Genomic DNA, 27,941 nt, shown 5'->3' with positions numbered 1-27,941 from the left:
AGGAATGTGTGTGTAAAAATTCAAAAATATTTTCTACGTACCAGCCAACTAGTTAGTGTTTAAGTTAAACAATAATATTTAGTTGTTACAAACACTTCAAGCGATTAAGTACACAGGGTAAAATTAAAAAGAAAAAAAAACATTTATTTACTCGATTTATTTAGCATAAATTTATTCAACTCAAACTTAACGCATTGAAACGCATACATAAGTTAAAGCGAAGAAAATATGTTCAAATATTGTATGAAAGAGACATAAGCGCAATGACAACTAAAGATTTTTATATGGCGCCTAGGAATTCAGGCTACTTCCGGTTAAAAACGGAAATTAATATTTACACTTGATTTTACACTTAAAACAAATGGCTAGAATTAGTGATTAAAAATGTGCAGAAAAAAGAAAGTAAAAGTGAAAATAACGAAAGAAACAATAAATCAAATTAAAGATAACTAAATAAATAATGTTTTTTTGGGGTTTGGAGTGGCAAATAATTAATGGTAAAAACAAGTAAAATTTGTAAAATACATTGAAGGAAATAAAACGGAACGGAAACATGGGGTATGTACAAAAATATATGTAATTGAAATACAACTCATAATTCAGTTTGAAAACAAAAATAAATTAGAAAAAAGGAAAGAAAAATTCTTAAAAAATAGAAAACAAAACAAATGAATACCTCTAAGGGGCCCTATATTGAAGAATTCTCCAAATTTCGCAATTTTGTAAGTAAAGTAAAACGTATGTTTTTGTAAATAACAGGGAAACTGCAATCTTTATTTTTGTTTTTACAGTTAAGCTGCTCAAGTGTCCAAGATATTGAGTATGAATATCGCTGTGAATATGTGCGCAATACTGCAGAATGTCAAGATAAAGCGTATTTCTTTAATTATATAGAAATTTTATATTGCTCCTTGGAGCCCAGCAGTGATGCTCAACTGTATGCTTGTTTGATTCTATTCATATGTTTGTGTTTCATAATGTTTATCATTTTGGGAACCACCGCCGATAAATTGTAGGTTTTTGGACTTCTGTTTTTCTTATGATTTCACTTTCGATTTTCTGTTTAAGTTTCTGTCCTTCATTGGAAATGCTGTCGAAAGTAATGGGCTTAAGTGAACATTTGGCTGGTGTTACTCTATTGGCTTTTGGCAATGGTTCACCAGATCTGTTCACCAGTTTGGCCGGTATAGATGATCCCACCACCACCATGTATTCAAATCTTCTTAGTGCCGCTATTTATGTCACTACCTTTGTGGGTGGAGTTATCTGTATTATACGTCCCTTCCATATAAGTGGCAGTAATCTTTTGCGTGATACTACTTTCTTCATATTGGGTACTTTATATATTGATTATGCTATAGAAAGTGATAAATATGTTACACGTTTAGAGGCATTTTGTAAGTGACGTTTAAACAAGATTTGTTTGAAATTTTTTCTTGATAGATCTCCCTAAAATTTCAGGCATTATATCAATATATCTAGTCTATTTGGTGGTTATACTATTAGATCAATATTTATTGAAACGTCGTGTTAACAGTAAGTATAAATCATCTTAAGAGTTTTACAAATTACATAAGTAATAATTATTAAAATCTCCCTAAATCTAAACCTTGTATAGAAATGGAAAAACTAATGCTTAAAGGAACAATGTCGGGTAATTTAAAATAAACTATGGGTCCTATCAGAATAAAAAATAATAATAATTTCCTTTAAAAACGCACAGTTGTCGAATTTAAAAATTACACCACTTTACGTCAAGAAGCCAGTATAGATATTTTAGCTCGTGGTTCCAGGGTCACTATAAATATCGACGCCACAAGAGAATCATTTTATGGTTATGATGTCAGTCGCAATAAACATTTGTTTGAACAATTGTGGCAAACCCTAAATCCTATAGACTCGGAAGAATGGTCTAAAGCTGGTTGGTTTAGAAAGAGCTTAATTTGTCTCAAGGCACCCATGAACTTTATATTAACCCTATTCATACCCATAGTCAACTATGAGGAAGAGAGACATGGTTGGTCCAAACTTTTGAACTGTATACAAGTGGTTATTTTGCCTTTTACAACATTTTTCATAATTTGTAAGTTTTTATAGTAAGGAATTCCATAGAATTATTTTAACTTTAAGAGATTTGTTTTGTTTTTTAAAGTTGAATTCCAAACCTGGCTAGGATTTCCTATATGTTGCCATACTTTGGTTTTTACCCTTCCTTTGGCCATTTTAGCTTTTATTACTACACGCACCGATAAAGCACCCTATTTTCATGTGGTATGTTATGAACTTTTTTTACTTTACATTACGTTTTTTTAAACTTCTTAAAGTTTATTGCTTTCCTTTCCGCTTATGGTTCGATATTCGTTATATATTCTTGTGCCTCGGAAACTGTTGAAGTTTTATATGTCTTGGGCTTGGTAATGAATTGTAGTAACTCGTTTTTGGGTTGTACTTTATTAGCTTGGGGCAATGGCGTTGGAGATTTGATATCAAATGCCGCTTTAGCTCTTCATGGTTACCAGAAAATGGCCTTTGCGGCTTGTTATGGTGGCCCTTTTTTCAGTAAGTACCTTTACACATACCCTTTTCCGGTTTTATACTTTGAAACATATTACTCTTTTAGATACTTTACTCAGTTTGGGTCTGGTTTTAGTGATCAAAACTATAAGAAGTGAAACTGGTCATGTGCATGTATGTGTTGGTTTTTTTTTATATTCTGGTTAAATTTATTAAATTTTTCTTTGTCGACAGATACCTGGTGGTCCTTTGGGTGAAAATTGTTTTATATTTATGGTTATTATACTCTTTTGCACCTTGATGTGGTCCATGACTACTAATTTTTATGTTCGTCGCTCCGTGGGCATATTCAGTATTGTGATGTATACTTTGTTTTTCTTATACACAATGCTGGGTGAATTGGAGGTGATACAAACTTATGCGGAAGTTAGTGAATATGGTTTTGATGATTTTTAAACTGTTTGATTCTTCTGTTAATTAATTATAATTTTGAATTTTAAAATAAATGTTACATTATATGTTACGCGACAAAAATTACGTCCAAGAAACTTTAGTAATTGGATAAAGCAGCTAATCAAACAAATATTTAGATAGTCAGAACATCAGATCCAAAAAATACACATCGGGCCTGTTGTGCTCACCCTTTCCATAGCCTTGGATGGGTATGGAACACACGTTCTCCTCCCTAACTGGCTAGCTGCAAACTAAGCTAGAAGATGTACTCAAAAACCCTCAATAGAACAGAGACTAGTAGTAGTATATATAGATCAACATTCCAGACTAATAAATCTTCTATGACTCTATCCTGTTGAATCTAACTAATTAAACAAATGCAAATAACTACAAAAGGAAACCACGATAGCGAGTATTTATAGTTGGTTCAATGTCAAATTAAATCTTTATGTTTTTTATACAAAAATATAAAAGTTGACCTTGATATTTTTATACAAATCTACTAAAGAAATAAGTGAAACTGGTTAAAAAAGAATACATGTCAATGCCAAAGGCCCACCATACACATACTTTTATAAATTTTTTTTAAAACACCCTGCAGTTCATTTTACCAATATCAGATCCTTTTTAGCAAACTTGTAAGTAGCAAAATGATTTCAATAGTTTTGATACCTGAAGGCCAATTGTAAAATGCACAAGTTTAACTCTAGGTTTTGTAAAAAAAAAGCTTTTTATTTATAAATTACGTTCACATCTACAAAAATATTTGAATTTTTATAAATTGATTTGCAAATATGTGACACCAGCTAGCTTCGAAATCATAGGTTTATAATTATGACTTCCGGAACTATTACTCTCCTTAACTTTAGACTAGACAAGTAAATAACAAAAAACGACCCTTAAAACTGCCTGGATATGAAAATACCTATACATATAAAGAACAATAAAAACAGTCTAACTAAGTTTGAAATCCTTTCTTTCATCTACCTTTTTTTCCTATTTCTCTTTTCTATTTTTTACCACTACTTTGGGGTCAACCATGAAATGTTTTTTCTAATGGTTTTTTTTTCTAGTACAACAACCCATGTTTTTTCTCTTTAATACATGAAGGAGGAGTAAAAGCCTGATGAATTGTTTGTTTCTTTTATTGTATATAGCCTATAAGCACAGGATACACACACTGTACAATTGGTATAAACAATAAACTGTCTACAGACCTCTAAATTGAAATGCTCAATGGAGATTCAATCAAGTGGAACTGAAAAAAACAGAAAATGACAGAATTTATTTACTTTGGATTAAATAATAAATTTTGTAATTGCCATGATGTGGCAACTAGTTTATTCAATGACAAGTTGACTTGTCTTAAATAGGGTATCATAAAGTCATTACAGCCATTTAATTTGTGGTGATTTTTCTTTGGACATGTATAAAATAAGAAATGAAAATGGTTTCATTTTGCAATATTCATTGCGTGCCACGCGAATTTTTAATTAAGCGGATTTTCTTACGTTCTATTTGTGGTAAAAATGAGTAAAAACAAGGAAATTTGATTTGTTTCTTAAAGTTGTTTATTTCATTTATAGTGATTTCTTATGTTTATGTCCATTTTAAGCGCAAGAGCTGGAGTAATAAATAAAACTATAAATGGAAAATGTATTTTTGGGATCGCTAGTTTTGACATGCAAATCGTAAAACCAGAAGTAATTTTTTTTTCTAATGAATACAAGGTCAAAAATTGTTATTAATTGAAAACAGTTTTATTAAATTTCAATAAAAAACGAACAAATTGAATTAATGAGCCATGTAAGCTTGTAATATTTTTAGAATTAGAGTAAATCATGGTTAATGTTAATGCATGTAAAAATAATAGGCGCTTAATGGAAAATTATTTTTGATTGCTTTTATGTAGATTTTTAAGAATTTTGAGGAGTCGTCTCTATAATAACTATTAGCCTTTAAGTTCTTGCAGTATTCGAACGATCTTGTCGATAACAGGAAATCACAATCATGACCCTTAACTTTTAATTTGTAATCGAAACTCGATATGGGATCGACATTGTTGAAATGTGGATCCCATTTTGTTCCAAAAACAAGTGGGAATAACCGATCAATCTTCTATCTTTCAAATTGATAACCGTCCATATGATACCCTACACCAGATAACTAGTGTTTATATGTCAATTATTCAACTCATTTTCTAAAGCCGAATGGGGTCAAACGAGGCTCGATCAAAACTAGAATTTGAATTATCATTTAGGAGTGTATAATGCTAGGTTATAGGTGAAATAATGGGCCAATAGGCTTCGTCCTTTGCTTAAAAGAGACGTGTTTATGAGTTTTCAACAAATTATCTTAAAAACCGACTTAGTTGACTCAGTAAGTGATTCGATGAGACTTAATTCCTAAAAGGAAATAGGGTGAAATAAGGGCCGATCACCGACTCAGAAAGTTACAGTTACAAACATCAGTTACAAACATCAGCTCAAATCCATAATAATAACCTATCCACTACAGTAGTGTATAAGGTACAATTAAGCACCTTGATATTGTAGACTATTATGACAAGACAATTATGTTAAATATCCTTGCATATCCTTAAACGTAGACATTAAAGGTATTTAAAAAAAAACTAAATACATTTTTTGCTATAAACAATTCTGAGAAGTAAACAACTACAAATCATAACACGTCGTTTAGCATTCGATTAAAAGACGAAAAACAAGTTGAACATTTTACTTGTAGACACAATAACAATTTAAATTGTTTACAAAGTTGTGCTAAGCAACATCACAACAACTAATAAAAAATTCCATTACTAGTATTTATTGTAATGTAATACCGATGAAGGAGCAACGTCTATGATATAAACACTGTAGGTTGTTTGTGTAGTGCAAAAAATCTGGCGGAAAGGGAATTATCGGAGAACTGGTTCTTTGAGACTAGAATCAGTTCTAATTCTAACACATTGCATTAAAGGGGTCTTCTTCTAGTTAAGTGATATCTCCCTTCACAAAGTAATACATATAACTACGCAAAGATATTGCTTATTCTGAAATTCCTTTAAAAGTCTATCTTATTCAAATATTACGCAGTGTTCCAAGTTGAAAATATGTACTAAAACCATGTACTACCAATATACATACATACATATGTATAAATATAGGTTCATAGGTACTTAGATTACTAAGCCAACATGTTATTATGTGTACCTAATACTAAATATGGATGGATGAATGAATGAAGGCATGTCGACATGGCTGTCTGTCTGTTTGCCGTCTTTCATTTTGAAAGTTCCTAAATGAATTTACATTATAGGAAAGCATGCAAAAAATTCCTTTATAATGAAGGGAATACAACTAATAATGTATTATGTATGTATTACTATGTGATTTGTTACTTGTAGAAAAATGGCAAGAAATGTTGAAGAACTTAAAGTGAAGAAAGCGTTAGTAACGTTTGTTAATAAATTATTTGTTAGTTGTTCTTGAACTTTAGGAAAAGTTAGACGTGGTCGTGGTAACACAACTTAACTTCGTAAAAATTTATTTTCTTTTTTCTTATTGTTTTTATTACAGATTCAACTTTGACAGTGATCGTTTGTCGTTTTCCGAGCCGGATTTGCCAGCATCTCTGAAACATTTAGATCGTTTTGTTATTAAACATCCGCACGAGTATATCACAGTAGATGAATTGAAATTTTATAGAAGACGAAAACCACCAGAACATTTAACAAAAAGTAATATTTGTTTGACGGATTTAAAGAATGATTTAGTGCTTCCTTTTAGTCCTTTAAAGTCGGAATATAGAAGAAGTTATCTTGATTTGGCACCATCGCTTAGAACGCTGTCGCTAAGAAAAGCCACCTCTTTGCGTTTGGAAGGTTTAATGCCCTTGAATAGATCGGAACATCAGGATCGTTATCTGTGGTTTACACCAGAAGACTATAAAAGGTAACTTGACGTTAAATACATGTACCATTTTAACATTATGGCTTCTTTTATATTTTTCACATCATATTAGCTCTCGTTCATATCCTATGAAAAAACCTGAAAGTTTACATTTTACTGGTGGTTTTGATATGGAGCCTGAATATCGTTCATCCTATGTTATGTATCCCATGGTAGATCGTGCCACCAAGATTTTACCCAGAGAAATGTTCAGTTTACAATCTCCTGTTAAAACAAATAAAACGTTGGAAAAGTCTTCGGTTGATGTGGAATTAATTCAAAAAGTAAATGAAGATAAAGTGAAACGCGAAAAGGCCAGTGATTTGCAACAAGAGTGTCATTTGCAAAGAAGAGCCATCACTGATGAAAGCCACTTTAATGTTACACCCTCCGAATATCAAAGGCAATTTGTGCCACAACTCATTGAAAAGGCTCACTCTATACCTCAAATGAGTCACATTAAAATGCAGGGTGATTTTCATACCATACCCGAGTATCAAGACAGTTTTAAGATGTATGCCAGTTATTCAAAGCCCATGCCCATTATAAAGAGTGATAATTTACTCATGTCGGGTTCAGAAATTCAAATAAATCCCAATGAGAATTCCAAAACTATGCCGGAGTATCGCGAAAAATTCCACGATTTACCCAAAGAGATGGTAAAAGAGAAATCTTTGAAAACCGAAGATCATTTAAGACCAAATGGAGATTTTTCAAAAGATGTGCCAGAATATTTTGAGAGCTTCCGTGATCCCCAAGTTAAACAATTGCCCGAAAAGGGTAAATGCCGTGAACCTTATCTGCATTTGAAAGGAAAACTCGAATTTAATCCAGAATATAGAAATACCTACTTAAACTTTCCGCGCTCTAGACCAATAGTACCAAAACCCACTTCCACTTTCCGTTTGCCCACCTCTAATACCACCACTACTACAAACTCTTCCCGCAATCGATCTTCTGTTTCACCACGCAAATATGAAGGAGCTTCGAACTCAACACCGAGTATTGTAGAACCGGAAACTGATATTACAATAACACCCGAATACCGTAGAGCCTGTTATAATTACCAAATACGCGAAAGATCGCCCAAACAAAAAGCCATTATAGAAACTCCAATGCCTAAAGATGGTAAGAAATTTCATCGCAAATCGGTTTCACCGCAATATCAAAAAACCAACACTGCCCTAAATCGTCAACGCCGACCACTGATTTTGGAGTCTCCTCAATCTTCTTCACCAGGCCTGGAAAACATCGGACAGCAATACAAACAACAAAAGACACCCAAATTTGGACGACGTGCTACTGGGTCAGTTTTAAAGAATGCTGAAAATTGTCGTGCAAACACTTCGATAATTGAGGGAAATCCCAAGTACACAATGACACAGCGTAAAGATGCCTATAATTCCGAAAATATACACGATTCATTTGTTGTTTTGGAAAATAACCCCTTTAAACGTTCCCACTGGATGAAATAGTATTAAGTCTAACAAATTTCAAATATTAAATGCAATAAAAACTAAATCCAAACTTAATGAAACTTATTTGACTTCTCATAATCATTTTGCCTTGATTTGCGGAAAGATAAATTGTTTTCTAATAGGTCAACACTGTAGAAAAGTGAATTTTTATAAAAAGCAATTCATGACGAATGCAAAAACATAATTATGAGATAAACAAAAAAGTGTATGAAAAAATATATAAACAAAAACTCAAGAAATATAAACAAATAACTTTGTAAATAATACCTTCGAACAGGTACTTTATTATCTTATCAGTTGTGGTAATGAGAGAGACTAAAAAATGTATTACCTCCATAAGGTGTGCTTTTCACAACTGACTCATGTTGGTAGTAAATTAGTTCTTTTTAGAATTTCGCAAATTTAACATGGCATTTAAAACGGTATAGTGAAAAGAAAATAATAAAAGTGAAAAAAGATTTTAATTTTTAAGTAAACCTAAAGGCATTATGGACCCAGAACATGCCTGTAGTCCACCACATCATATTTTAGGCTTAACAATCAGATCGCGTACCCGCATTTATGTTTCGTATATCATACCAAACGTGCTCGAGTTACTTGTTTATATTGTGCAAATTGTAGCGGATTGTGCTGTGAGTTATCAACATTTTAAATCACATCAATCGGATTTTGGTTGGGGCACTCTAAGCTTGATATTGGTACCACCTGTCGTGACCTGTGTTTTAGTTTTAAGTTCTAAAGCTCAATGGATTAAACCAAAACAAAATGGTACTCGAGTGAAATTTGTTTGTATGCAACTTTTGCAGATGGTTTTGTTTCCATTTTTTGTGATTTATCGGTAAGTTTGAAGGGCAATTTCCATTGTTGCCCTCAAGAAAAGATAACAAATATATTAAATACCCATTAACTTGGCTCGTATTATATTCATCATTTATCACTTACAACGGAAATCGATGTTTTTTATGTATTATACGAGGGCTGCACGAGAAATATTAAACTTAATGTAATACTGTTTATACATATTATTAGTTATAAATATTATTATGGTTGGCATTATCTTTATTGAAGTCTAGTAATTGATTTTTTGATTAGGAATGAGGAACTTTGCTTCGAAATATTCAGAACAAGTTAATTTTTTTTACAATCTTCTGAACCGTTACAGCTCTGCAAAGCTTGTATTTTGGTCTATAGAAGCCTTATTTCACGATGATGATGACGAGGCACGTATGGAGTGTTTAGAAAAGGCTGAAGAATGCTCAACATGTGAGCTATATCGTTTAGTGCAGGCTTATGGCCAGTCGGCACCTCAAATAATACTCCAGCTTTTTCATATGTTAACACAAGATCTATTTAGAAACTTTCAAACCAGTAAGTTGCATTAATTTAAAGAACGTAATGAATTCAAAACATGCTTTATTATTGCAGCAAATGTTCAAGCAATCAGTTTAGTATTCTCGGCCATAGATTTGGCCTCAATTACCGCAACCTATCAACGTTTCGAGAGTCAACGACAAGTAGGACGCCATTATCCCTGGTCAACGGACGAACAAAAACAAGAGAGTCGTTTAAAACTACAGAAAAATAAATGTTTGCAAGAGGAGTGTTTACGTAAGAAACGAGATTCGGAACGTACTCTTAACAAATTTCCAGAATCGGAAAAAATTATGGAAAATTTTAAAGCCCGAAATCAAAAAAATAATGCAGATAATCCTACCATACAAGGCAGCAGTCAAAATAATGCTGACAGTCAAGAAAGTTTAGTTCAAGTCTCAGAACCTATAAGCCATAGTGTACAGGTGCATGGCTATGATGAGTTGGACAATGATGCGGGTGATGAGCAAACTGCTTTATTGGCAACCCATCTAACAGATGACGATAAAATTAAAACCAAACCTTTATTGAAGTTAAATTCTGAAGAAATCCCAACCAACCTAGAGGAATTTGATCAAGTGCCAAATACTCCACCACCCTTACCACCAAAATCAACTAGATTTGATGATATAACTGATGGTCCACAATTAAGAAGCCAAACCTCTACACAAAGTAGCAATGAGACCAATAAAAGACGTTCTAGAGCATTTTCCCAGCTGGAAACTTTTAAAGACATGTTACTTATAAATGCTCAGCTTTATATTAAGGAAAATGTACCTAGACCACCTAAAATGCTCATTAAACGAGTAGAAGATTCCAATAATCCCGGCAAAACGCCACCTCAGTCGCCACAAGATGTAGTGGACTTTTTCTTGCCACGCCCCACAAAAGTGGTAAATGGTATACAACAGGATGACTTTGCTGCCAAATCTATAGCATTTTTCGGTTGGATAGCATTTGTTGTTATGCGTATGCTTTCACTGTCAGCTTTTTGCGTTTTCTTTCCAAAAGCCTTTCTTATCATAATGTTCGTACATTATCTCATCATGTTGGCTGCCTTGTATTTGGAATCACGTTTCCAAGGAAAACTAAACAGAACCATATTTTACTTTTTGCTCGCCTATGTTTATATTTATGTTTTGCTTGAATTTCGGGTAAAATTCAAGCATATACGCGTCTGGTTTGTATGCTATTTTTTGCTTTCGATGGCTGAAAATCTAACCATGACCATGATATGGTACGCTCGAGAAGAATTTGAATCTTGGTGGTTTGGCTTCATATTCGAGGGCATCATCTATAGTGGTATATTATTCGTGGCCACTATAATTGTCTATTATTTTATTTTAAAACCAAAAGATGTTATACTTTTGGTGGAAGACGAGAACGCAAAACAAAATCAAACGAATGCGACTGCAACTACGACAACCGATAATTAATAGTTAGAAACGAATATTTATTACCATGGTAGTATTAGAAATTAATAAATAAACTTTTACATGGCAATAGTTTTACAAAGGAAATTTTTATATTTATTTGAAAAACATATTTAGCAAATGTTATTTCTATATTGTCTATTTATAAAGAATAATGTGCGAACGCAATATTTTTAGTGAAATGAAGGACAATTATAAAAGTCCTAAACTGAAAAAACCCACAGGTAAAAACATACATATATTTGCTATGCCAACAACATACATACAAGTACTAATATATGAGCTTATTGTAATATTTGTAGCCACACGTAGTCGCCGTTTTGAGCAATTTCTTTGGCAGGAACTTTACGATGAGTATATACGCCACAATGAACGTTTAATGAATCCTCAAATTGACAAATCGAATAGCGAATACTATGAGGAGTTCTGTAAAGACATGCCTCCTGTGGATGAGGCTGCCAAGGAAGCTGTTATGAATCGTTATCCTTTATATTGTACTACTGCCATTACACTCTGGAATCATACGGGCGATATAACAAAAGATTTCAAAAAGCGTTATTCTATAACACGTCCCGTTGAAGATCAAATTGAACAGTTTGGTTGAAAATTAACTTTTTGAGTTTTGATTGTACTCGTTTGGGTTGCAAGTTTTTACAATAAGTCGTTCCCGTACAAAAATTTCAATGTATTTTGTTGTTTTTCTGACTATTTCTGACTAAAACCTGCAAAACTGACGAGTACGGGAACAGACATTATAATAAATTGTTTTTGTCAAAATTGAATTTTTTAAAAAAACTAATTCGTATTTAAAAAAATTTAATATTCAGTAAAAATCCTCCTGTTAATCAAATTTTTAGTTATAAGTTGTTTTTTTTTTTTTTGCAAAAAAATTGCATTTGTAATACTACATACATTTAATTTTCATGAATAAATTATATGTATTTCAAAATTTATCATAAGGGCCGAAAAGACCCACGTGTGCTTCTCTGCAGGCTAGAAACTCTTAGATGAGTAATTTAATAATAAATTCAGACCTTAGTTTTACTGTAAAACTTTTAAATCAGAGGTTCAAGTAAATGATTCAGTATTTTTGATCATAGAATTTATTTTAAATCCTAAAAATATAACGTATGGGTACATGAATGGCGTTCAATCATTTAGTTTAAACAAGATTCCAATGATAAATAAGTTAACAGAAAATTGTGGATTTTACATATGTTTAGTTTCATTATTTATATGTTTTCTCCATTCAATTCTCTTAAATAAGATGTTTCCATGTTTTCAAGAAAATAAAATACATCATTAGCCGATAGAAATTTAACACCTTTGAAAAGATAATTAAAAATAAATCACACTTACCTATGTAAATCAAATGAAGTCTTCCCTTTCTTAACTGCAAGCAAATGTGTGTATGTATGTATTAAGTGGCAGGCGGGTTTACACAAAAAAATCATGGCGGAAGTCCAGGCTAATTTGGCCAAATTTGCAATGTCAACAATTATTAGAAACAATGCCGAACAAGCAACGAAAATACACAGACAATATTATATTTCTTTAATTTAACATAATTTTATATATTATTTCATATTTTAACAACTAATAAAGATTAAAGACAAAAATTACATTACAATTACCACACGATCGCCATTTGCGACTGGAAATACAAATTTGTTTGTAGTTTTTAAACAATCACAAGTTATACACTACACATTTAGATAACAACATTTAACTTATTGATTTATTTTAAATCACAACATTTTAATTTAAAAACACTTTATTATTTATTAAAAACACTTTACCGAAAAAATGCACTACTTCGCAGAAAAAAATGCATTTGCTTTAATGACAACAAAGTACCGTTAATCAAAACAAGGTTGCCAATATCTTTATAACATAATAAATGTTAACACTTCAAAGTGAATGTTTTTAGCAGTTGTAATAATAAACACAGCTTTTCAAGTGGCCAGATTTTGCAATGAATACCTTAATAAATCTAAACGATTTTTTGTTTTCATAGCTTTAAAATATAATAAAAACTAATAGAAATTACTTTTTAACTAATATGTATTGAAAATAAATCTTAGTCTTTATAAAATTTTGTACAAACCCAAAATTTTTAACCAATAACCAGGTATTAATTTAATAATTCCCTTAATATAAAAAAATATTTTGCAATCTGGCATTTCTAACAGCCGCTGACGTGTCTGTCATATTGCGACCGCTGAAAAAGAACTTTTTGTGGTGAAAAATTAAGAAATTCTATATATTTTCTTAATTTCACTTAAATAAATTTAGTAAAACTAATAATATTCCAACGATTAATAAAAGTATTAAATAAAAATGAATAAATTAGGTAAGTGTAAATGAAGAAAGATGAAAACATTTGATAAACAAAAATAAAAAGCCGGCCAACACAATACAGTGAAAAAATGCCGGTGTGTTTTATTGAAAAAAAGGCGTCACTTTATAAGGAAAACGAAAAAATATTTTTTGTCACACTTGAGTGCAGCAAAATTCTTATTAATTGTTTATTAATATTATTTTGCAGTTTTGTCACTTTTAGTGGCCATTAGCTTGAGTTTAAGTTTATCCACCAGCCAAGCTGCTCGTACCGTGGACAACCATTTAACTGCACAAGATTTACAGCGTTTTCAATCGGTATTTGTCTCAGCATTAGCGTCCAATGATTTACAATCCATCTATTATGCTGTGCTAAATATTGAACCCACTAGCGCCGATGAGAAAAAACAATTATGTCAAAAGCTCAATAAATTGCACGAGGACTCTAAATTGAATGTAAGTAAATACTGCAAAACCCTAAAAAGTTAGTTGTTAATATCAAACTTTTTATTCCATTTAAAGGAATTTGAAAAAGACTTTTACTTGGTGGGCGCCAGCAGGATTTTAAAATGCACTGAAAAATTACCCGGCGAACAATTGTCCAAAATTTATGCCGCCTTCAAGACACCAGCTGCTTCATCTCAGGAAATCTTTTACCGTGTGGCTACCCATAAATATCTCGGTGTGCAAATAGAAGAAGCCACTGTAGCAAAAATTGTTAAAAACTTGCAAGAACTTTTGAAAAAGGATGATACCCTTTCCAACTTGGGTTATGCTTTCAGTGTGGCCACTGAATTGGGACCTTCGGCTGCCTTTATTGCTGATCGCATTGAAGATGCCATAGTACAAGCTGATGAGGTTGATGGCAAATTGTTGCAATTCGAGGGTGGCTTAAGTATTACCGCTTTGATTATAAATGGTGCCTTTAAAACAGCCAAAACTTTTGACAAGGCTTTACCCGTAAGCCCCGAACAAACTGTCAAATTTGCTAGCTATTTCCTTTCTAGACGTTCCGTACAAACTGCCAAAGGTGCTCATGTACTAATTGAAGCCTTGAAAACGCTTTCCACCTCCTCCAACAAGATTGCTCCCATTTGCGTTCAATTAATTGGCAATGGCCAATTGATAGCTGATTCACCACGCCTTACAGTGGCCGTAGTTGATCTCCTGGGCAAACCTCTCTCGCCTGCACCTCAAATAGTTTTCGCCAAGATCTCTTTGAAGAAGGATAATTCCGTTTTGGCCGAAAAGGTGTCTTTCACTTCAAAGTCATCTGATAAAACAACTTATGAAGCTGATCTTTCTTCATACAAACCTGCTCGTGCTCTTTATGTTGCTGATATTTCAGTTGACTCTTCTTACACTCAAAAATTGAATTTCAAGGTTCTGGGCAAAGTTAAGGTACAACAGTTGGAAATTGGCGTTGGTGAATTGGATGCTAGTTCTGCGGTGAAAAAACAAAATGTGGCCTATCCCAATAAATTGAAGGAACAATTATCTGCCGATAATACACAGAAAGTTCTATTGAAGACCACATTGGTTGAAGAAAGTCAAGCTACTAAGGTAAGTGTGATTGATTTATTCATTATGGAATTTTATCATATACATTTTATATTTTTTGAAAGATCTTAAATATATACATATTTACATTTGAAATCTTTCAAATCCATTCTTATTACGTAGGAACTAAAGGCCTGCACAAGACAACAATAATACAACAATTTGTTAAAAAAAATATCGTGTGCGTCATCATAAGCACACGAAATTTTTTAGCAATTTGTCGCATTATTGTTGTCTTGTGCAGGCCTTTAGTAGAAACTTGTGCTCCAATCCAAATCTTGATATTTATAAGTAGGAACCTTTGTTCAAATCCAAATCTTGCCACTTTTTATTATTTATTAATTAATTACTGTTTCCTTTAGCCCATTACTGTACACCAAGCCTTTGTACGCTTCTACAACAAGGAAAATGATGAAGAAATCATTTATGTAGCGGAACAGGACAGCAGCAAGGCCTATAAATTTGATATGGATGTTGGAGCTAGAGCTGGTGATTTCAAATACAGAAGTGGTCTCTATGAAATGTATTTAATTGTGGGAGATTCCTCCATATCCAACTCGTTCCAATGGCTAGTAGCAGAAATCGAAATCAAATTCCCTGCTAATAACCCTGTAGGAGGTAAGAATGCTTTTAAATGCTCCTTTAAAAAAATGAAATCTAATTTTTGTGTTTACCACACAGGTGCTAAAAAACAACCCGTACGTTCTCCTTTACCCGAAATTGAGCATCAATTCCGTGTGCCCGATAAGCGTCCTTCTCGCATAGTTTCTGATGTTTTCACCGGTCTCTGTTTGACTCCTTTGGTTTTATTGTTGGTGTTCTGGTCAAAATTGGGCATCAACATTGACAATTTTACTTTCCATCCCAGTACCATTGGTTTCCATCTTGGTTTTGGTGGCATTTTAGTACTGTTTACTGTCTTTTGGTTGAAATTAAACATGTTCGAAACATTGCGTCTACTCATACCAATTGCCATTTTCACATTCCTTTGCGGCAACCGTTTGTTAAGACGTCTCTACGCCCAGCGTATTGCTAAGAACCCCTCGTCGGCATCATCATCTGGTGCAGCAGCAACATCATAAACACATATGTCTGCATTTCTTTATTTCTCTTAATGTGACTAAATTTAAGTTAATAAAAGCGAAAGAAACAAGAAATTGAAAGATAACGATTTGGGAGAAAGAATTCGTTGTAAATTAAACATTTTATTTATGTTTTTCATTGTAATACAATAAAAATGAATTATTTTTTTAATTCGTTTTTAGTCTTACTTTTTTTGTACGTGATTTTTGCAAACAATTTTTCCTCTCTAAACTATGTTTAAACTTTTCTGCTTATAACGTTTACGTATGTAAAACAAACAACAAAATAAATTTATTTAGAAAATAAATTCAAATTTTTGTTTTTAAACTGCTGGAAAATAAAGTCTAGTAAAGTATTAGAAAAACAAAAGAAATGCAATTAATTAGTTTTTTCTTTCCATTTTATTTAAATGTAACTTTTGTAAAGATTACTTACCATTTACTATTACAGTGTTAAAAAATTGGAGATTTGAGTGACATACACATATCTGTAGAACTCAAAGCTCTGGTTTAGTAAAATAACTATAAAATATCTTTTAAATTAAAGCAATACAACATCTATACATAAATATATAAAATATAACAGTGAAGTTATTTCTAAATAAAGAAAATCAAGTGAAATAAACAAATTAATCTGCTTCAGTTTCGAAAATAAGGCCCCCGTTTGGTTAATAGATTTAGTTGAGATTTAGTTGTTTAAACAATTTCCGATAAGAATCCCTCCGTTTCTTCTGTTACAATAGCATCTATGTTATAAAAGATGGCATGCAGGGAAATAACAAAACAGGAAGCACCTGCAATAAATTAAATAACAATTAAGACATTATTTACAACAATAAATCCAATGCTACACACCCAAAGTCCAAAATAATGCGGAACCTGCCCCAACAAGGAAGAGTATGGGTACAGAAGCCACATTAAGAGCCATTATTTGATGAGCTGTGGACAATTGATGACCAAACACACTGACGGGGGTTTCAGCTTTTCTGACCCTATGACTGGCATAGGCCACACCGGCTAAGACAAACAGGATTAAAGGAGAAGTGATGCTACAAAAAAAAAAAAAAAAAAAAAAACATGTTAATAAGAATTTTCTTATGTTACTGATAAACTACTTACAGGCAATAAATCATCAGGACAATGAACACAAAAATATAATTGCTTTTAAAATAATCCAAATTCCTAACAAAACGGCTAGTCAAACGTGGCATACTAGCGGCTGTTTTAAAGTTATTTGTATTCAAAAACTCAGACCAGGGTCTGATGCATTGGCGTGTTAGTTGTATCAATTCCATGGGTGTGGGAATTTTTTGAAACTTAGTAAAGGAACTAAAATCAAATTGTGCTTTAGGCTCAGTTTTGGGCACATTCATATCCCCAGACATCTCTACTTCAACTTCCTCCATTATTAAGGTCTTATTGTGACTTGCGACAACTGTTGTTGTAATTGTGGGATGCTGCTGATTGTTTTTCTTTGTTGGCTGATGTCACTCAAAGACACGTAGTTTATTTAGTTTTTTCTTACAAATGTTTTCGTTTATGTAATTAATTAGTTAACGTCGTTCGCTCGTTTTTATTTTATAATTATTTTATTACTACAAATATATTTTATTCTCTATTAATATTTTTATTGTCCATATAAAATCTGACGTAGTAAGAAAATCTGGCAAGAGATGACAATTTGTTACAAAATAAAGTTATCGATAAATAAGTAAATGTCAAATTGTTTACAAGGCTGCCATATTACAGCGTGTAATTTTGCTAATCTGGCAGTTGTGTTTGTTAAAAAAGCGCTAAATGGTGGTGTTTGTGAATTGCTCCTTAAAAGTTGAGAAAATTATGTTTTTCATCAATATTTTAAAAAAAAAGATGAGTTATTTCGAATATTAAAGTAAAAAGCTTTGTTTTAAATATGAAATTTTTGTGGTAAGTGATATATTTGATGTAATTCATTACTTTGCCAAATTTGTGTTGATGCAAGAATAAATAGTGATGGTAAAATTATATTTTTTTCTGTAAACGATAAATTTAACTCGAAAGTGTTGCCATTTTGCAAAAATGTTTAAATTGTAGCTAACGGTACTTTTTCAATTTTATAAAAAGCCCCAACAAACTATTTTAAATCATATTTTTTGTAGAATTCTTGTTTTTTAACAATATTAAAAAAAAAAACAAAATGATTTTTATATAATTTATGTTATTTAGCTAGCTGCCTTTATTATATTAAATATTTAAATCGGTGCAACATAACTTGTTAAATATATTTTCGTTTATTATTCATTTATTGTATATAATACTCACATTTAATAAATACATTTAAATATGGGTTTTTATTTTTTTGTTTTGGGTTTAAAAACATATATTATTTCTGATTTTTCTTAAACATAAACTGTATGTATGTTTGAAATATAATGTCGCTCGTTTTTAACCACACTTTTGTTACACTTATTCTTGTATTTTTGAAATATACAAATTTTCAACATTTGAAACTTTAAATTTCATATTTTTTTAATATAAAGTAATAATTAATTACATTAAAATATAAATAACATGTATATAAGTATGTATTTGATTTTTTGGGAGAGGTTTTTGGGAAAAAGGTTTGAATTTTGGAGGGGATTTATAAATTACATACAGTTTTTAAAGAGTATATGTTAAATTATGATCATTATTACTATTAAATATTATTTTGATTTATTATTTTTTTATATAGTTACTATATGTGTGTGTATATATAAGTTTGATCTCCTTTAAATGTTGCTTTTAATAAGCTTTCTTTCTTTTCCTCTTGTACTTAAATCTAAAAGATACACTGAGATTTTATGAAAATTATTATTTTGGGCAAAAAGCATAAAAACAACAACCTGCTTGGGGAGGCTTTTGTTTTTAAGTTTAGAGGCCTATTTCACGCATTGCACTGTATAAACAGGAATTTTTAATGCATTCACGTGGTCCTAATTGTGGTCCGGGAGTACCACGTAAAATCATTAAGACGGATCTAGCAGCAGCCTGACATTCGTTGTTATTATTACCGCACACAGCATCGGCTTCCGATAGGTACTGATAATCACAAGCAATTTGAGAAGTACCCTGAAATACAAGAACATTTTTTAATTAGTTTAATGATTCCAATAAGTAAGGAATAGTTTTGCTTAAAAACTTACACATAAATAACAAAGTTGATGAACTCCACAAAGAGGTAAGAGTTCTTGGTTTACATCACCACTTAAGAGATCCACACCACGGCAACGTTCAGCCATTGACTAAAAAATATTTTTTATAATTTATAAAGAAAAGTATAAACATACTTCATGCTTACCTCAATTATGGGACACTGATTGGTGCCCAATATATAATTCTTATTACCCAAATAGGCATCATTTAGGGTCTCATAACGATTGGGACTCTGTAGAGTATCTTCAAATTCTCCAAATTCATTTGCCACATCGGGATAACGCATAAAACCATTGCTCTTTTTCATTTTCTTTTTCATGGCATCCTCTTCTGCGTCTTCACTTTTTAAACTTTGCGCTTTAGCAGGTGACTTATCTTTCTTTACTGCCTCTAGAGAATTATTCTCCAGGGAGTTTTCCGCTTCAGGATCGATAATGTTGCGCATTAAATGGTTTTCGTTGTCTACAGATTGACGTAGCTTTTCCAAAGCTCGTCGCATTTTCTCCAAACTATAGGCGGTGGCAAGTCGTGATAGCACACGATCCTTAAGACGTTGTATCTCTTCGGGGTTATCAATACCTAGAATATGAATTATATTTATAACTTTAGGTTAATTTTTTTCTATTAAAAATGTTCTTGGACTGTATTTAAATTAAAAACTAAGAAGGGAGCATTTTGTTGGGACTTAATTTTAACCGGTAGATATTCTTCCGGTTAGAATAATTTTTGTATGAAAACTGTCAATTTAAATTTACGATAAAATATATCCAGATAAATAATGAGACTGAAAAGACACTTTAATATTGGTTCTATGTTATTTTCTTACCTTCATGTGCTCCAGTATATTTAATGGTCTCATTTATAATAAAATCTTCAATTGCTTGCAATTTCTTATTCATATTGTCCAATTTGGCAGGATCTAATTTACGTTTTTTCTTCTTATTAATATCTTCCACGGAAGTATCTTCATCAGCATTTCTCTTTTTCATTTCATCACTGCAAGTGTAAAATATTTTATAAAACGTTTCTTAATTTCATTCATCATCATACTACTTATACTCACTCTTTATTGTCATTGACCACAGGCATGGCTTTCTTTTTACGATCGAGTCCAAAATATTTACTCCAATCGATGGACTTCTTACTGCGCATTATATTGAAATCATCCATGGTACGCCTCAAAGTCTCTACATTACGCTTCTTTTTGGAGGTGGTGGCATTACGTTTCTTTTTACGTTTTGCTTCTTCCTCGTCATCTTCATGTTCTTCGTGATCGTGATCGTGTTCATGCTCATGTTCTTCTTCCTCCTCTTCGCTGTCATGTTCCTCATCGGAATCTTCTTCCTCTTCTTCTCCCTCGTCTTCATGGCTTTCGTGCGATGTTCCGTGATTACTGCGTTTGCCATGTTTATGTTCTTTTAAGCTGTGTCCGGCATGTTGATGATGATCTGCCTCGTGTTGGGTATTAACTGCTGATCGTTTTACATTTTCTTCGGTATTGTTATTTTTAGGAGAGTTTCCCACTTCCAAACGCATGTCAGTTGTGGTGGCTGTCTCCGATTCGGGAGCATGTGTGGTGGTTGCTTTGGAGTGGCTGTTATCAATTGATCTCTTTTTCTTTTCATCTGTAGCAGTGCCAAACAATTCGCTCAACTCTTTTTCTACGTTTTCATCCGTTTTCTCCAAATTACTTAAAGCTGGACTATCGTTGTTCATGTGTGTAGTGGAACGTTTCGAGACGGGAAAACGTTTCTTACGATCAGCATTGTAGGGTAACCAGGGCAACACTGGATAAGAGCGTTTTCTTTGCATTAACATATAATAAGGAGGCATACGCATACGTTTCTTCTGTTCCTCATAGATATCACCCTCTATTTGATTCTCCTGTTGTTGATATTTTTCCCAAAGATTGCGCAAAGCTTCTTTATAACGATCTTGACGTTCATGCTCTTGGGCCTTTTCAATTTCACGCAAAAACTGATCAGTTAATTCAGAGTGATCGGGCATATCTTGTGTTTCACGTTCGCGGAATAGGGAGGCAGGCATATCATCTGAAATTTAAAATTAAAAAAATCAATATTTATTAATTAGTATTAAAAAAATATTGTAAGTACTAAAATATTTCTTAATTTGTTAGGCCGAGAAGCAGTAACGATGGATCCACCTTGGTTAACCTTTGTTTAAATGACTTACCGTAAATGTTACTACGTTCCCTAAATACAGAAGAACGTTTACGATCATCCTGATATTTTGGAATAATAAGTTTATTACTATCCTCATCAAATTCGTAGCCACCAAAAGGTCCTAGTGACAAACCGCCATGATCAGCGTCATACGCTTCACGTTCCAAATATTTGGCGAGTTGTTTATTTAAACGAGTTCGTGGTTTTTTCGAGTTGTAAGTGTATGCCGCGTCTGTGGGGGGAAAGGGAGGAGAAGAACAAAAAAAAAAGGAAAAGTGTTTTTTTGGCTGTTTCTGATGTTTGTGGTCATAGTTATTTTTAATAAACATTTTGTGTGTGTGTTTTTTCCACTTTTGGTTTTAATGGGGCATGCATTTGATAAGTGGGTAAAATTGATTGATAGAAGGGTAGAAGAGGTAGGGGTAAGGATGGTGGTAATGAATGGCTGTGCGTTAGTTTGAATTAAGTGATTTTAGACAAACAACTAGAAACAAACAAAAATGTAATAAAACCACAATCTGCTTAAAAGCGCAAATAACAAGATTAATAGAAAACATGACCCTGGCGAAGATGGCATGACAGGCATAAAAAACAATTGTGTATAGAAAAGCAAGCAACATTTGCACAAACTTACCTTCTTCCCAATAGTCTTGATCAGGGGAGCTGCCAAAAGCTCCAGCCATAAAATGAGGCTGTTGAACAGGCGGGGCATTCAATGGGTACTCTTGGCGATGTAGTTCATCAACAGCGGCTTGCAAAGAAAAGGGTGAACGTTGGCCCCAACAGTTTGTTGTTGTGGCCAACATCACCAGCAGCTGCAGTAAAAGCATGTAATGGCTTTTACCCCTCATTTTTATGCCCATCAATCAACAGGTGGAACTAAAAGCAAATGAAAATATACGATACTAAGCAACGTTATGATAATAAATAACATTTCTTTTTATATATATAAAGGAATAAAAGAATAAAGGTTAAAAGTACCCGAGTATAGTAATTTAATATTCAAAATGGCTTTACAAGTTAAATCAAATAAGGGTTACATTCATTTGCATAATAAAAATGAATTTAACGCTTAATGAAGGTTAAACAAAAAACGAGATATGATTTAATAAGTTCCTTATTCCGTTTTATATTTTACACCTCCGTATCATATTTTTCTCTCTCCTGCAGTTCGCATTCTTTTTATAATGAAATTTTTGCGGTTACATATTTTTAATATATATATATTTTTTTTTTTGTTTAAGGACTTTTGGCTACTTTTTTTTATAGGTCCCTAAAGTAGGATATAATAAAGTCATAAGTACTTAAAATGTACATTTGCACAAACATATGTGTGTGTATATATGTATGTATAACAATTTATTTCCTTTTTTTGGTGTTTTGATGAAATTCCTTTAGAAATTTATTCATTCCATCACGTGCCATTAAGACGATTATTATTAAGTTTTTAGAATTTTATTGTGACACTTGCCTTCACTTTTCCTCCTACACTTTGCTCACTTAAGCTATAATGATATCAAAAATGTATGTAGTTATGATTTTGTACGTTGACAGGATAAATATCTAGGATAAAAATCTAGGTGTATATGTATGTATGTGTACATAAGACATTTTTAATATTTATTTCATCACCATATAATTGTTTCCTAAATCCTCAATAAATTATAATTTACTTTTTGATTCTTAAAGAATAAATACATATTTAAGTGCTTTTTTGAGTAAATTAAGGACTTATGTATACATTTTAGGGTTTTTTTCTACACATATTATAAAAGTTTACTCATTTGTTAATAATTTGTTTCCTTTTTAATATAGGGAGAACAAAAATCAGAATTCAAGGTTGATTTAAATAACACATACTAAAAAATGTTTATTGCAATGACCAGAATATATTTTCCTAAAGGAATTTGTCTACATTACATGAGGTTTTCTGAATCTAAAGTTTTGTCATGTTTGAGTTGTTATAACAGTGGGAAGTAACCTTTATTAACTCAAAGATATATTAACCTAACCATTATATACTTTCCTAAAGGAATCAGGTTTTCAAGATATCTGAATCTAAAGTTTTGCAATATTTTAGTCGTTATAACAGTTTTTTATAAAATCTGTTATGTTGTGTGAATGACACATCTATCCATCTATCGGCATCAAGATAAAGGTTTTGACTCTGTATTTGTTCTTGTAACAGTTCGATTGTGGCCGATAGTTCTTTCCTGGAGAAAAAAAACTTTTAGCTGTTTCTAAGTTGACAAACTTTAGCCGAGTAAGACTCGGGTCGAAGATCCAATTGTCGTGTGAACATTAGCCCTTGTTATGGCTTGCTCCTTCTTTGAGATACATACATATCTCAAATCTTTTCTTTTCATAATTTTCCCATAAAAACTTTAAGTTAATATATCTTTATGTTAATATATCATCTAGATATAAAAGAGGTCAAACCTTTATTTGAAGCCAATGCTCAAAACATTTAGATGACAAATTTTACAAAATAAACGTTATAACGACTTGTATAAGAAAACCAAATCTTCAATATAGTTTTTGAAAAAACGGCTTTGAATATTTTACTTCATATTTTGAAACTGTTACAAGATTTTTACCAAAAAACATATCTATTAAAAACATTGCTCCGAGATAATTTTAATACGTTAATTTATTGTTTGTATATGTATAAGTATTAAAGTGTGCAAGTATTAACATACATTTACAATTCCAATATGTGCATAATTCTTAAAATTTTCTTAGAAAAAGTTCTTTTTCGGAACATGTGTGATCTATGAAAAATGTATACCTGAATAATTGTTATTTATCAATAGAATAAATTACCATTAACATTAATTTATACGAGCTGTATCTGAAAAGCTCGCATACAATGTATGAAAGTGTAAATATAACCCAACAAATTTAAAACTTTGCAATGTATCCCTTTTAGTTAGTGTTTTCCCTGAATTTCCAATTTTCATTTTATTTACTTTGTATTGCGTAGTGAAATTGTCTTTAGATTACTTTAGCTTGTGATGTTTTGCTTCCACTCTCCATGACAAAGACCGAAAAATATAAAAATTCAAATCATACTAATAGTTAGTCATTTAAAAGGAATGCATTGAATCCTTGTAAAACTACTGGGTCCTACAAAAATCAATTTATCCCCATCAACAGTTGGAAAAATAACACATACACACAAAGTCATTAGTTGTACATACAAATTTATGTAATCATCTTGGTAGTGTTGTTTTTTTTATTTGACTAAAACATTTGATTAACATAAATTTTCTGCAGACACGTACATACATAGTATGTATGTTTTTTAAACATACACTCATGGAAAATACGGTAAAGTTTTAAAGAATCTGAACTTTCAATTTATTATACCAACCATCAAAAGTTATAAGGAGTAAATATATTGATTTTGTTATTACGTTGGTAATACATAGAAATGTTGGTCATAGCCCCACAAAGGTATACATATTCTGGGTGCTAATTGGTTCTAAGACGATATAGACATGTTACTCCGCCTGTCTGTCTATCCTTCTGACTATTTATAAGGTTCATACTAAGGTTTTGTTTGTATATAACCTAAAATTCATCTACCAAATTTTATAAGGATCGGTTCAAAATTGAATATAAGATACACACTTATTTTTTCTATTAAAATATTTTGGTAAATTTAAATATTAAGGAATTAAAGAAAAGGGAATTAATTGGTGACATCTGATTGCAGTAATTACTATTTTTTTAATAATATTATATTTTTAAGAATTATCAATTGTTTAAATGCATCCTGAGTACTTTAGTTGCGAGAATTTATCCTTTCGAAAAAGTTGAATTAATTCGTTGAAGAATTAACTCTTATGAAATGCTATATTACTTTTGAATGACCAAATTTTGTTTGAATTCAATCTGTTACAAATTGAATTTAAAAATATATTCAAACATTAAATTATTTTTTAATTTAAAGGCATTTTATTTAAAAACGCATTAAAAACAGGCTATTAATTCAAAGGAATATAATGCCAAATAAACAGTAATAATACCTAATTAATTAAACTATTTTTTCAGTGTATTTGTTTTTGGCCCTTTCTATTGAAAATCTAAATATTTCGTTTCATTGTCACCACCCAGTTTTTTAACATGACAATTTTTGTGAGTGTAGAGAAAAAAGTATGGTATCTATCAACAGGTTATCTACTCTAAATACCCCCCAAAAAAACTAAATGGAAAAACTATAAATCCACTAAATAACATACACTTTAAATGGCCAAAGTGAATTTATATTTCATTAGGAATAAAGGGCATTCGGTATTAAATATGTATTTGTATGTCAGTGTGCTTGTTGCACATACTTAAATGTTGAAAAAAAAACCAGAGAACTTTTTTGTAAAACCATTTTCATTTTACACAAGTTTTGGTGTATTTTTATCATTAGGTTACATATTTTCAATATCTTTGGCAAATGGTTAAACGTTTTATTATTTTTAGAGTTGGATAAAGCAGACAATAAAAATTATTTGTGTATTAAGGGACAGAGTATAAACGCACTAATACATAACTTTCGCCACACAATTAAGTCGTCTAATAAATTAAAAAGCTTTGGAAATAATTTTAATAATATAATACATATTTTCATTTAAATACTTATTAACTTTTAACAAAGGTTTAATTAGTTTAAAACAAAATTAAGTATAGATACATGTTTCTAGTTTATACTATATGAATACTATCCTACCTATCTAAGGTATTCTATACTTTTCTATCTACTTTATATATACTAGTTAAAATATAATAAAAAAAATGTTGTAGATGCTTTGACATTTAACCTTTAGACTTTTAACTTTTATATAATCGTACATTTTTGCAATTTTAAAAAATAATTTTTAAAAATGTTCTTATTTACTTACATGTTTTATGTATTTAAAATTTGTATTTCACTTTTTATTGTATTTTTTTTTCAACACTTTCTTATTATCTATCCCTTTTTTTCTAGGAATTTATGATTGTTACTTCGTTTATTTTTTGGTTGGCTTCGTTCGGTGTTGAGTGTTATCCTTTTGGATACTTATTGTCGAATGATTTGAGTAACCGAGATGCTTACGTATTATAAATACTTACATTCATTGACTTTATGTTAAGGACACTTGTCGCAACACGTACAACGTATATGTATGCGACTCCGTACTCGTCGCTGTTAGATATATGTACGACGAAATTCCTCAACATGAATGAATGGTGTCTTTTGTTGTTTGTTGCTTTCTATGAAACCCAAGAATTTATCCGGGTATTTGTTTTTGTTTTTCTTCGCATTTCTTTATATTTTTGCATTTAGTATATTTATTGTTCGTTCGTAGGCTCTTATCCTAAATCAATATGCGTGCGCATAAAATACGCAAAAACTGAAAAAGGTTGCCAAAGTAAAAAAAAAGGAAATACATTTAGGATTCCAAAATACTCCTAAGTAAAAACTAACTAACTAACTAACTAACTAACTAACTACTAACTAACTAACTAACTAACTAACTAACTAACTAACTAACTAACTAACTAACTAACTAACTAACTAACTAACTAACTACTAACTAACTAACTAACTAACTAACTAACTAACACTAACTAACTAACTAACTAACTAACTAACTAACTAACTACTAACTAACTAACTAACTAACTAACTAACTAACTACTAACTAACTAACTAACTAACTAACTAACTAACTAACTAACTACTAACTAACTACTAACTACTAACTAACTAACTAACTAACTAACTAACTAACTAACTAACTAACTACTAACTAACTAACTACTAACTAACTAACTAACTAACTAACTACTAACTAACTAACTAACTAACTAACTACTAACTAACTAACTAACTAACTAACTAACTACTAACTACTAACTACTAACTAACTAACTACTAACTAACTAACTAACTAACTACTAACTAACTAACTAACTAACTAACTAACTAACTAACTACTAACTAACTAACTACTAACTAACTAACTAACTAACTAACTAACTACTAACTACTAACTAACTAACTAACTAACTAACTAACTAACTAACTACTAACTAACTAACTAACTAACTAACTAACTAACTACTAACTAACTAACTAACTAACTAACTAACTACTAACTAACTAACTAACTACTAACTAACTAACTACTAACTAACTAACTAACTACTAACTACTAACTAACTACTAACTAACTAACTAACTAACTAACTAACTAACTAACTAACTAACTAACTAACTAACTAACTAACTAACTAACTAACTACTAACTAACTAACTAACTAACTACTAACTAACTAACTAACTAACTAACTACTAACTAACTAACTACTAACTACTAACTAACTAACTACTAACTAACTAACTAACTAACTAACTAACTAGGTG

General features: G+C 31.3%; 6 protein-coding genes and 1 pseudogene across 8 annotated transcripts; 5 read left to right on the top strand and 2 right to left on the bottom strand.

The window, feature by feature from the left end:
• Window positions 1-80: 80 nt before the first annotated feature.
• Window positions 81-8,445, top strand: LOC119600477. Its single transcript, XM_037950732.1, has 3 exons — window positions 81-558; window positions 6,546-6,920; window positions 6,991-8,445. The coding sequence occupies exons 1-3, from the start codon at window positions 554-556 to the stop codon at window positions 8,390-8,392; spliced, it is 1,782 nt and encodes a 593-aa protein (XP_037806660.1). The 5' UTR covers window positions 81-553; the 3' UTR covers window positions 8,393-8,445.
• On the top strand, window positions 586-1,768 carry LOC119600481 (annotated as a pseudogene).
• Window positions 8,446-8,779: 334 nt separating the features above from the next.
• On the top strand, window positions 8,780-11,306 carry LOC119600476. Its single transcript, XM_037950731.1, has 3 exons — window positions 8,780-9,233; window positions 9,558-9,763; window positions 9,821-11,306. Exons 1-3 carry the CDS (start codon window positions 8,884-8,886, stop codon window positions 11,200-11,202), a joined length of 1,938 nt encoding a protein of 645 aa, XP_037806659.1. The 5' UTR covers window positions 8,780-8,883; the 3' UTR covers window positions 11,203-11,306.
• LOC119600485 lies at window positions 11,243-12,123 on the top strand. Its single transcript, XM_037950740.1, has 2 exons — window positions 11,243-11,423; window positions 11,502-12,123. Exons 1-2 carry the CDS (start codon window positions 11,354-11,356, stop codon window positions 11,801-11,803), a joined length of 372 nt encoding a protein of 123 aa, XP_037806668.1. The 5' UTR covers window positions 11,243-11,353; the 3' UTR covers window positions 11,804-12,123.
• A 1,174-nt stretch (window positions 12,124-13,297) lies between these two features.
• LOC119600475 (dolichyl-diphosphooligosaccharide--protein glycosyltransferase subunit 2) lies at window positions 13,298-16,495 on the top strand. The gene is made up of 5 exons (XM_037950730.1): window positions 13,298-13,552; window positions 13,748-13,995; window positions 14,062-15,102; window positions 15,462-15,717; window positions 15,781-16,495. The coding sequence occupies exons 1-5, from the start codon at window positions 13,540-13,542 to the stop codon at window positions 16,179-16,181; spliced, it is 1,959 nt and encodes a 652-aa protein (XP_037806658.1). The 5' UTR covers window positions 13,298-13,539; the 3' UTR covers window positions 16,182-16,495.
• Window positions 16,496-16,711: 216 nt separating this feature from the next.
• Window positions 16,712-17,870, bottom strand: LOC119600483 (prenylated Rab acceptor protein 1). The gene is made up of 3 exons (XM_037950738.1): window positions 17,301-17,870; window positions 17,037-17,230; window positions 16,712-16,975 (listed from the first exon to the last, which is right to left on the bottom strand). Exons 1-3 carry the CDS (start codon window positions 17,585-17,587, stop codon window positions 16,878-16,880), a joined length of 579 nt encoding a protein of 192 aa, XP_037806666.1. The 5' UTR covers window positions 17,588-17,870; the 3' UTR covers window positions 16,712-16,877.
• Window positions 17,871-18,475: 605 nt separating this feature from the next.
• Window positions 18,476-26,830, bottom strand: LOC119600474 (stress response protein NST1). 3 transcript variants are annotated; one of them, XM_037950727.1, is made up of 8 exons: window positions 26,434-26,829; window positions 22,173-22,417; window positions 21,549-21,770; window positions 20,419-21,406; window positions 20,182-20,351; window positions 19,501-19,934; window positions 19,346-19,444; window positions 18,476-19,271 (listed from the first exon to the last, which is right to left on the bottom strand). In XM_037950727.1, the coding sequence occupies exons 2-8, from the start codon at window positions 22,399-22,401 to the stop codon at window positions 19,074-19,076; spliced, it is 2,340 nt and encodes a 779-aa protein (XP_037806655.1). In that variant the 5' UTR covers window positions 22,402-22,417; window positions 26,434-26,829; the 3' UTR covers window positions 18,476-19,073. The 3 variants fall into 3 exon arrangements, with proteins under 3 accessions (XP_037806655.1, XP_037806656.1, XP_037806657.1); XM_037950728.1 differs by having other exon boundaries at window positions 18,529-19,271; window positions 22,173-22,443; window positions 26,434-26,830; XM_037950729.1 differs by lacking the exon at window positions 21,549-21,770 and having other exon boundaries at window positions 18,529-19,271.
• Between the last annotated feature and the right edge of the window lie 1,111 nt (window positions 26,831-27,941).

This window comes from Lucilia sericata, unplaced genomic scaffold (assembly GCF_015586225.1).
Source record: "Lucilia sericata isolate MDLA Ls3-8-SP2 unplaced genomic scaffold, ASM1558622v1 Contig000115F_arrow, whole genome shotgun sequence".
In the NCBI taxonomy this organism is placed as follows: domain Eukaryota; kingdom Metazoa; phylum Arthropoda; class Insecta; order Diptera; family Calliphoridae; genus Lucilia; species Lucilia sericata.
This window is presented reverse-complemented; position numbering and strand designations above follow the sequence as displayed.

Bases quoted from the DNA above. Each gene is read 5' to 3' on its own strand.
- LOC119600485 (XM_037950740.1), top strand. From the start codon at position 11,354: ATGTGCGAACGCAATATTTTTAGTGAAATGAAGGACAATTATAAAAGT. The intron at 11,424-11,501 runs GTAAAAACATAC...TAATATTTGTAG, and splicing joins TAAACTGAAAAAACCCACAG to CCACACGTAGTCGCCGTTTT.
- LOC119600476 (XM_037950731.1), top strand. From the start codon at position 8,884: ATGGACCCAGAACATGCCTGTAGTCCACCACATCATATTTTAGGCTTA. The intron at 9,234-9,557 runs GTAAGTTTGAAG...GAACCGTTACAG, and splicing joins CCATTTTTTGTGATTTATCG to CTCTGCAAAGCTTGTATTTT. The intron at 9,764-9,820 runs GTAAGTTGCATT...TTATTATTGCAG, and splicing joins ATTTAGAAACTTTCAAACCA to CAAATGTTCAAGCAATCAGT.
- LOC119600475 (XM_037950730.1), top strand. The intron at 13,996-14,061 runs GTAAGTAAATAC...TTCCATTTAAAG, and splicing joins ACGAGGACTCTAAATTGAAT to GAATTTGAAAAAGACTTTTA. The intron at 15,103-15,461 runs GTAAGTGTGATT...TGTTTCCTTTAG, and splicing joins AAGAAAGTCAAGCTACTAAG to CCCATTACTGTACACCAAGC.
- LOC119600474 (XM_037950728.1), bottom strand. From the start codon at position 22,401: ATGGGCATAAAAATGAGGGGTAAAAGCCATTACATGCTTTTACTGCAG. The intron at 19,935-20,181 runs GTAAGAAAATAA...TTCATATTCTAG, and splicing joins ATATACTGGAGCACATGAAG to GTATTGATAACCCCGAAGAG. The intron at 19,445-19,500 runs GTAAGCATGAAG...AATATTTTTTAG, and splicing joins ATCAGTGTCCCATAATTGAG to TCAATGGCTGAACGTTGCCG.
- LOC119600477 (XM_037950732.1), top strand. The intron at 6,921-6,990 runs GTAACTTGACGT...ACATCATATTAG, and splicing joins ACACCAGAAGACTATAAAAG to CTCTCGTTCATATCCTATGA.
- LOC119600483 (XM_037950738.1), bottom strand. From the start codon at position 17,587: ATGGAGGAAGTTGAAGTAGAGATGTCTGGGGATATGAATGTGCCCAAA. The intron at 17,231-17,300 runs GTAAGTAGTTTA...TTTTTTTTGTAG, and splicing joins GTCCTGATGATTTATTGCCT to CATCACTTCTCCTTTAATCC. The intron at 16,976-17,036 runs GTGTGTAGCATT...AATTTATTGCAG, and splicing joins CGCATTATTTTGGACTTTGG to GTGCTTCCTGTTTTGTTATT.